Source organism: Quercus lobata, chromosome 4 (assembly GCF_001633185.2).
Source record: "Quercus lobata isolate SW786 chromosome 4, ValleyOak3.0 Primary Assembly, whole genome shotgun sequence".
In the NCBI taxonomy this organism is placed as follows: domain Eukaryota; kingdom Viridiplantae; phylum Streptophyta; class Magnoliopsida; order Fagales; family Fagaceae; genus Quercus; species Quercus lobata.
The window spans coordinates 13,549,050-13,558,429 of record NC_044907.1 but is presented as its reverse complement, the minus strand read 5'-3'; the positions used below and the strand labels follow the sequence as shown (position 1 = coordinate 13,558,429).

Below are 9,380 nucleotides of genomic sequence, written 5' to 3'. Positions count from 1 at the left end.
GAGAGAAAGAAGAGGAATTTCGGTAACAGTTCCTCTGCCCTGTGTAAAAAAGCAATTGCGGCAATGCCATTGCCGAAATAGGGAAAAAAAAAAGAAAATTTTTTTTTGGTAATTGTGGCAATAGCATTACCGAAAATGGGGGAAAAAATTGAATGGAATTATGGCAATGTCATTACCGAAAATGAGAGAAAAAAAAATGTTGTTGCCGAAATCTGGGAAGAAATTTTAAAAAAAGTGTTACGTTCACAATATTTTTATAATACTTTCACAATAAATCACAGGTGATTAGTTATTATTAGTTCAAATTTGATTTTAACACTGAGATTACTTTTTTAATCTAATAATAATAACCTGCCACTTAAAATTTGTTGTAAAAATATTGTAAAATCCACCTAATAATGCGATTTGTTAAATTAATAACCATAATAATAAAAATAGTAAATATATGCTATTTGTTCAAGCCCAGGCCCAAACTAGAAGCTGGGCTGCATTGTCTGCTGAGCTTGGTAAAAAGAAAACGACACTAGAAAACCGACGCCGTTTTAGTAATCTTCAGAATATTTAAAAAATAAAAATTATTATTTTATTATTATTTTAAAATTAAAAAAATAGTAAATTACAAATAACACCTTTTAAATTTGGGATTATTTGATTTTAAAAAATTTAATTTTATACCTTAAAATTTGATTCCGTTATTAAATTCACCTCAATTAGTTTTTGCTATTAAATTGGCAAATTATTGTGTTGACCTGTTTTATTTTTTTCCTAATCATGTCAAAACCATGCCGCTGTTTCAAAACGGTGCCGTTTTTGCTAAACTTTGAAACACAAAAACTCAAAGCGGCACCGTTTCAGCCAAGCTCTAAACCCGAAATAAAAACCACCCCCACGAAGACAAACCTTAAGCTCGCGTGAACCCAGACCTTCAGCTCCGTCGTCGAAGGCTCTAGGCAGCGGCGGCGGCGGCGTCAAAGGCGACGGTGACGGCGAAGGCGATAGTGAGCTGCTCTTCTCTTTCTCTCTCTCTCTCTCTTCCCTTTACAACTTGCATTCTTGTAAAGGGAAGAGAGAGAGAAAGAATAGGGATATGAGTATATCTCTATTGCAAACTTCAATTCTAAATGCTGAAATTCTTCTAAGAGTTAGGGTTTGTCTGTGTAGTGGCGTTTCCTGTAGATGTTTTTGTAGCTTTTTCACTTCGTTTCCATTGGGGCTGTGTTTTTTAATTTCTTGTATTTTATCATTATTCTGTGATATGTGTAAACTATGATTATTAAGTTTATTACAATTCTGAGTAAAATCAACCAAGGATCCAAAACACTTTACTTTCTACCTCTTGCCAATCTGGGTTTCACTTTAGTCTCTCTGGGTTTAGGACTATGTTGTGAATTTTTTTTTTTTTTTTGGTCTCTTGCATTTTTTAAATCTTTTGAGAAGTTAGGACTGAAAATTTTCATTATTTGGGTTTTCAAAGACAGCTTTATAAAAGAATTTAATATTTTTGATCAATGAAATATTGAGTTTTTTGAGGGTTGGGAGAAATTTGATTATGGTTCTTTTTCTTTTTCAACTTATTTGAAGATAAAGAACGTTTGATGGATCAACTTAAGTCACAGTTGGTTGGCACTTTATCTGATATACTTTCAAGCTAGCATGTTTCTTTGTTAATCTTTTCTTGTTTTTAAGGTTCTGAGTACACTACCTGTATACTTGGGCCCTTTTTTTCCCTCTCTCTGCTTTTCAATCAAATTTTTATTTACTGCTAAAAAAAACATCAGATACAAAAGATGGGAGAGACTCAGGAACCAAAATACCATAAAAATTTTAGTTCAAACAAAACCTGGCGTTCTCGCACTCCTTACACGTCTAATATAGTTAATATTCTGATCTAGTTCCGAAACTACCAATTTTCTTGTGTTGTGCCTTTCTCTTCCTCCAAGCAGCATCTATATTTATCTTAATCCAGCCCCAGGGGACACCACCCTTCTTCCTTATCCCTTAGTATAACTATACTTATCATTTGTGTTCCTCGGGCAAAACATGCCCATAGCGGCCTTAATTTTCCTATGGAATTCCAGAGGGTCCAACTTTACTTTTTTACATAGCTTCAAGCTATGCATCCTCCAAACTTTGTAGAAAACAGAGAAGCATTATGGGAAAATGCTTGTATACAATAATAAATTATCCAAGTGAAATGTGTTTTATGTGACCCTTAACATATAATGGAGTCTAGAGAATAAATAAAACACTCTGCTTCTTCAATTGGAGTCAAAAGTCAATATAGGACAAAAGTGTGTATTTACAGGTCTTGAAAACTGTATTCATTGGGACATTAGTTTGGACCTCTGTTATTTTTTAACAATTTGGTGTCACTGCAGATTTTTGAAGTGATTATCTCTGTTATGACTTGGGTTTATACTTTATAGTAATACTTTCTTGTTTTGTATCATTTGCAGCTTGTTATAACTTGGGTTTTTGTCCATAAGAAATATGGAAGTCATTTTTTCAAATGAAGATTTAGCAATGGAAATTTTAAGTCGCTTGTCAGCTAAGAACCTTTTAAGGTGCAAGTGTGTCTCCAAGAGGTGGAAGAGCCTTATATCTGATCCATCCTTTGTGCGTATTCACCATCAGAGGTCAAGATGCATTTCGGGCCTCCTTGTTCAAGAGTTTGAGGAGTATGGGGGGAATTTTTGTGGAGATGATTATTTCCTTTATGCTAGGGTTAATGGTGAATTGGGCATATTTAAATTGATGGATGAAAGTTTCCCTCAACCGACTTCTGTCATTATGGCTTCATGTGATGGACTCATCTGTTATAGAAGTCGTCGAACTAGGGATGTAGAGGTGCTGGACATAGTTGTTTGGAACCCAATGACCCAGGAACGGTTAACCTTGAGACCCACTGACTGTCACGTTGGTAGCATCTTTGGATTGGCTTTCTACCCATTTGGTTCTTCAGCAAAGATGATCCCTTGCTTTAAAGTGGTCAGCATTCAGCGTCCAAAACATGACCAAAATTCCTATTCCTTTGTGATCTACAAATCAGAGACAGGGAAATGGAAAACTTCCCTTGAAGTGTGCTATTGCAAGGATGAGCTTTACGAGAACAAACATATTTATGTTAATGGAAGGTTTTACTGGTTGACGAGCAATCAGAACATTATCACTTTTGAGGTGGATGAGGAGTTATCTGGAGTCATTACAGTACCAGGTCCTAAGTGGTTGGATAGAGATGTAAGACTGGCTTGCCTTGGGGATTCAGATGGGTATCTTCATTATGTGTCTGTAGATATGTCTGAACTTAGGGTCTGGATGTTAACAGATCCTTGCAAGCCCATTTGGGTTCTTAAGCACCATATAAATATAGATCAATTTGGTGAAGAATCAAGGGATCGGTATCTCCATCGTGTACGAAACTCTCCTGATATGATTGGCAATTATTTTGTAGTGGACGCTCAAACTTTCCATGATGAAGTTGTGTATTTGTCTATACGAGGTAGGTTATGTTCGTATGACTTCAAAACTGGAAGGCTAAGATACTTCTTTTATGGTTCTTACCTGAGGCATCAAACTAAAGTTCAGGCGACTGTGCTCCCATATTCACCGACCTTGGTAACAATTGGCATTCCCTGGTTGAAACAGAATTCTGGTAGTGCTCCTATTTCTTTTGATTTAACATCTTTTAATTACAAAGGAAGACCTAGAAAAAAATTGAAAACAAGGAAGTCCTAGAGAAAAATTGAAAGAACCCTTAAGGTCACCACATTGCTGCTCATTGAAATGGAAGTAATCAGTGCATTTATGTAAATTAGTAAGCATGGACCGGTCAATTTCATTGGCGTAAGTTTTTCTTTGACATGGCCCCATGGAGGATGCTGTTTGCCTGTGACTAATTTCTACTTATATATTTATTTCTTATTGTATTGGTTGCTAAGATTATATGGGATTTGTTGAACTTTTGGTTTCCAAGGAATTATGATTCTTAATTTTTAACCAATCGATAGAGCATGAGCATATTGCTTTGCCTGTTTGTTGCAGATCAGTTGTAACAAATTTTTTATATCTTTACTGTTTTCATTTTCCTAGTTAAATGAGATTATGTGTTGTTTTCTTTTTCTAGTTGAATTAGGATTTTACGATATTTCCCTTTTTCTTGTTGAATTAGGATTCTGTGTTGTTTTTCTTTTCCTAGTTGAAGTAGAAGTTCTATATTTCTTTTGTTAAAGGAGTAGGAGAAAATCTCTACATTCTCTTTTGGGAGTGATGGACCTGATGGATTCAGGTTCTTTTTTTATATTTAAATTTCGTGGTTAGTTGTGCAACAAAATGTGTGCTAGGCCGTGACTTCCTTATTCCAATCTGATGGGTTTCTTGGAGTAGAAAATTCCACTATGATTATTTTGATCCCCAATGATGGGTTATCGCTGAAAATTTAGGGGCAGTAAAATTGATCCAAAAGTTAAACCGCTTTATAAGTGATTGCAAATTCTCAAAACCTTAACGTTTCACCAAAGCCAATCACCAATTACGAATTCCTTAAACGAGAGCTCACGAGGATCCTATGATGAATAAGAAACAAAGCCTCCTGAGCTAGCAAGAACGCCGTTATTCTTCCATATTACCATACATTGTTTTCCAATTTTCTTCGTGCTTCAAAGCTAGGGTTTCTAGAATCTTGGTTTCTTCTGTTCTTTGTGTTATTCAATTTTTTTTTCCTCAGTGTTTGTTTCTTGGTAATTTATAAGTTTTTAGCGTTTGTAATTATGTATATGAATGAATGTTAAATGGGTGGGTTGTGTGGGTTGGGTGGGATGGGTTTGTGAGGTATTTTTTCTTTTGATAAGTAAGGTGTCATAAGCCCAAAATATTTTATGACTATAATTGGATGATTCTTTTAAGTGTGGAAAAGGTATTAGACAAGGGGCTCTTTTTCCTCTATCTTTTTGTCTTTGAAATGGAGGCTTTTATTAAAATAACAAGATCAAGATTCAGTGAATCTCAGAACTTTAACTTCCATCCCAATGTGCAGGGCAAAGAATTACTTATTTAACCTTTATAGATGATCTTTTACTATTTGTAGTTGCTGATCTTCCTTTAAAACAACTGATAAGGGATACCCTGAAGGAGTTCAATGGTCTCTCTGGTATTTTGTGTTGCTGTAACTCCTGATCTCCAGCAACAGATCCTTTCTGTTCTGCAATTCAAAGCAGGAAACCTCCCAATCATATTTTTGAAATGCACTAGAAAGCTTAGCTCAAAGCATTGCAATCTTTTAACCGAGAAGATCACTGCTAGACTTAATTCTTGGATTGCAATCCTCTTTCTTAGGCAAAGTCTTAATTCACTCGATGCTGCATAGCCTCCAGATGTACTGGTCATGAATACTCATGCAGTGCTCCCTAAGTGGGATCAAATATGCACTCAAAATGGAAGGTTTGGGGCTTAATAGGGCGGAATATTGGAATATGGCTGTACTTATAAGCCACATATTGAATATGTCCACTCAAGCTGGTTTCTTGTGGGTAGCATAGGTCCATGAGGTATTTTTGAAGGGCAACTGGGTAAATATCTCTAGATAGTGAAGGTCCCCAAGAGTGTACATAGGGGTGGTGGAAATTATTGAAACTTAGGGAAGTGGCTAAACTTAGGGAAATTATTGCTATAATGTTTTGGGATGAAAGAGACTAATCAAAAAAAAAAAAAAGTTTTGGTATGAAAGAGGTTTTTTATATATTTTATTTTGGGTGTGACTAGATAGATGGCATCTTCAATGTTTTTTTTTTTTTTTTTAAATTTTATTTTACTTAGGTATTTTTTATCAAATTTTCTGGACATAGAATAGTCTATGATGTAGTAAATGCCGTTGAAGCTAAGTTATTCTAGTTAGTGTTTTGAAGCATAAGGATCAAATCTGGAAGCCAACAAGATCTGAAAAACTGTTTAGAATCCAGGGCAAGCTGAATCTACTGAAGGTCAAGGAAAAGTACAACGCAACCTGGTCAGCTCCTTCTTCTGGAAAAATTCAACGCAAGAAAGAATAGTTGTCTTGGTGTAACCTAATATGATGTTCAATGCAATTCGTAAGTATAGTTTCATTGGTTGGCTTTCCTTGGAGGACATATGATCAACAAGAGCAAGGTAGCTGCATCGGGCTTAACAGGGGACTGTGCTTGTCTTTTCTGTAGGAGGGGTTATAGAGAGAAGGAGTCACTTGTTTTTTAAGTGCTCTTTACAAAGATAATTTAGAAGCATGTCATGGGGCTTGCTTGGTGAATTATTTCCCTTCTGAATAGGATGGTATGGCCTGCTTGGTTTTCTTGCCTCCCTTTGCAAAGTGGTATTGTGGGCTTCAGTTTATCATTTGTTAAGAATAAACTGAAAGAGTTGTTAAGGGGCAAATTGTTAAGAACACTAAAAGAGTTGTCAAAGTCAAACTGGATGTCTAGATGTGCTTGAGATAGTTGTTTGACTTTGAATCCCAATGACCTGAAAATAGATAACCCTAACACACTGTCTGTCATGTTGGTGACATCTTTGGATTGGCTTTCTGCCCATTTGGTTCTCCGTCTAAGATTATCCCTTGTTATAGTCCATAATATGACGAATTCCTACTCCTTTGTGATCTACTCATTGGAGACAGGAAAAAGGAGAACCTTGGGGATTCTGGTGGGGTGATTTCAATATGAAGAATGAAGGTTTAAGAAAAGCTTGCCTTGGGGATTTTGGTGGGGTGATTTCAATATGTACATGCAGATCTGTCTGACCTTAGGGTCTGGATATTAACAGATCCTTGTAAGCCCACTTAGGTTCTCTAGCACCAGTTGAATATAGATCAATGTCATGAAGAGCATCCATCTATGGATTAGATTCTCCATTTTGGGCGGTTTTCCTAGGACTATTTAGAGCCGGATCATTTAGCACTGGATACTCTCTTAACTTTCCATGATGAAGTTAGGTAAAAAGTTAGTCAAGCTCGTGTGACATGGAGTGGTTAACTAGATTTGATCATGCCTTCATGGAGTTCTTGGCTTTTGGTATATCATATCACTGGTCTTTTTTTTACCATTTAGCATGATTTTTCTAATGTTTTCATTTTGTAGCATTAGCACCAAACATATTATTTTAAGTAGCATTTGTAGTCTCGAAGGGTCGAGTTCAATGAAGGAACTTGAGTCTCAAAGACTCAAGTTCTAAGTGGTGGCAAACCTAAGGCAGACTAAAAACAGTTCAAGTGGAACTGGAGTCTGAAAAAAACTCAAAATCCTTCTAGCATTGATCAGAGCTCTTCTCTTCTCCAAATATGTTTCTCCCTTTCTCTTCTCTAATTCGATCTCACTACCTAGGTTCTACTTCTGCTACATAACTATTATGTTTGGTTTTCCTACCACATAAAAAATATGTTAGGGAAATCATGCTAAATGGCAAAAAAAAACCTCTCAAAGATCACACACCAAATCTCATCGCATATACGGCATCTTCCTTATCTATCTGGTCCTAAACCTTTTCAAGTTTACCATTTTTGGGTTGAGCATAAGGACTTCTTATGTAAAGGATTTATACTAAGTTGAAGGCTGTGAAAAGGATTTTAGGTATGAATAAATAGGTTTTTGGTTGGATTTAACTTTTTATCAAAAGGTCGTAAGAGTAGGATTAAATCTTGAGTTAGTTCAAAATAGCATGCTTCAAAGACCTGGTGACCCTACCCTTGCTTCTAAAGAAAAGAGTGTCTTCACTTAACGCAAAACTCTTTTGCTGGTTGAAAAATGTTTTCTCAAGCAGAAAGCCAGGGTTAAGTGGGTAAATCTAGGTGATCAAAATACCTCAAACTTTCATAAGATGGTAACCATAAAAAACTCAAAAAAGTACCATTAAATGTAGGCGCAAAAAGTAGTAAAGCCTTAAGTGTTGAACTGACTCTTTATTATCAACTCAATTTCCAATTCAAACAAACCACATTATGAACAAAACCGAATGATAGCAACCATAGCAAAAACCATGGTTGTCAAAATCACGATTTGGATCCTACAATCTTACGATTTTACGATTTTACAATCCCAATTGCCCAAAACAATCCGGATCTTTCGAGGATCTTTGCGATCATTCAGGATCGGTAGGATTTTACAATTCAGACGATCCCAAACAACCTTAGTTTCTTGTAATCTTCTTTAACTTAACAAAAGGTTTAGTTGGACCTAAATGAAAAATAAAATCCTAATAGACCAAGTTTTTCCACTCTAATGTAGAGAGAGTGTCAGTTGGATCCAAATAAAAAATATTCCAATAGAGTGTCACATTTTGAAGTTTTTGGCCTCTTTAAATGATGCTTACAAATTGATGTTGTTATGTATGGTAATTATATCAATGAATGTATATTTATGTGATTATTTAACATACCAATGTGTATTTTTTTTTGTTTTTTTCTCAAATAATGTAAGATCTTATGATCCACAATCCGATCTTATGATCTACGATCCCACTTACCTCTCACAATCCTACGTAGGATCCCGATTTTGACAATCTTGACAAAAACAAATGAATCCAATCAAGAGGCCTAAGAAGACAATTTTGAACTCTTAGCAGCAATCACTAGGTCATTTGCATTTGTATTGAATTCAAAGAGGAATTATAATGTAAAAGCCCAATTCACCTTGTATCTATCAAATCTTGAAGGAGTCCACCGTACTTGAGGAAATTGCACAACTACGATTTAAAATTTAAAATCCATGTCCCTAAATTGGAATATAGCAAATAAATAATCAGCTTAAAAAAAAAAGGTCTATTATTTATAACTGTTATTTTAGTCCCAAATTTTACATTTACTTGCCTAAATAAAATTTGTGAAAAAAATTGCCATATAATTGTTTATATATTTTTTTTAGAAGCTAAACTCGGAGATGAAGATGAGAGAAAGGAAATTTCTGATTTTTTTTTTTTGAGGGAAAATATAGCTTGCTGAATATGAAAAGTAACATAACAATTGGATGAAACAAAACAAAAGAAATTAAAAAGCAAGCTTTTTAATTTTAATCTAAATCAAGTTCTTGTTTTGCACATTTTTGGATTCTCAATACCAAAATTACCCTAAATTCTTTTGCTTAATGACCAAAATATTAGACAACAAAACATCCGTCCTTGCATATTTGCTTAATAACCAAATTACCCTAAATTTCTCGTCCTTGCACATAGGCTACTCTTCTACTTTTTTTTTTTTTTTTTTTTTTTTTTTACAAGATAGAAATTCTACTCTAACATAATCTAAATGTATATGAATGTGAAACTCCCTTTTAGAGACTTGAACTTTGGCCCTTAACCTCTCCCCTCCACCCCATAATAACTTTTAATTTGTAAAATAACCATCACGCCAAGAGTGTATGGTG

The 9,380-nt window shown here is 35.0% G+C and overlaps 1 protein-coding gene across 4 annotated transcripts; it reads left to right on the top strand.

Annotated features, from left to right (window-relative positions):
- The first annotated feature begins 873 nt into the window (after positions 1-873).
- LOC115983876 (F-box protein At5g07610-like) lies at positions 874-4,056 on the top strand. 4 transcript variants are annotated; one of them, XM_031106721.1, is made up of 2 exons: positions 874-998; positions 2,457-4,056. In XM_031106721.1, the coding sequence occupies exon 2, from the start codon at positions 2,491-2,493 to the stop codon at positions 3,733-3,735; it is 1,245 nt and encodes a 414-aa protein (XP_030962581.1). In that variant the 5' UTR covers positions 874-998; positions 2,457-2,490; the 3' UTR covers positions 3,736-4,056. The 4 variants fall into 4 exon arrangements, with proteins under 4 accessions (XP_030962581.1, XP_030962582.1, XP_030962580.1 ...); XM_031106722.1 differs by lacking the exon at positions 874-998 and adding an exon at positions 1,042-1,141; XM_031106720.1 differs by lacking the exon at positions 874-998 and adding an exon at positions 1,042-1,184.
- Positions 4,057-9,380: the final 5,324 nt, after the last annotated feature.

Coding starts and splice junctions, on each gene's coding strand:
- LOC115983876 (XM_031106721.1), top strand. CDS start 2,491: ATGGAAGTCATTTTTTCAAATGAAGATTTAGCAATGGAAATTTTAAGT.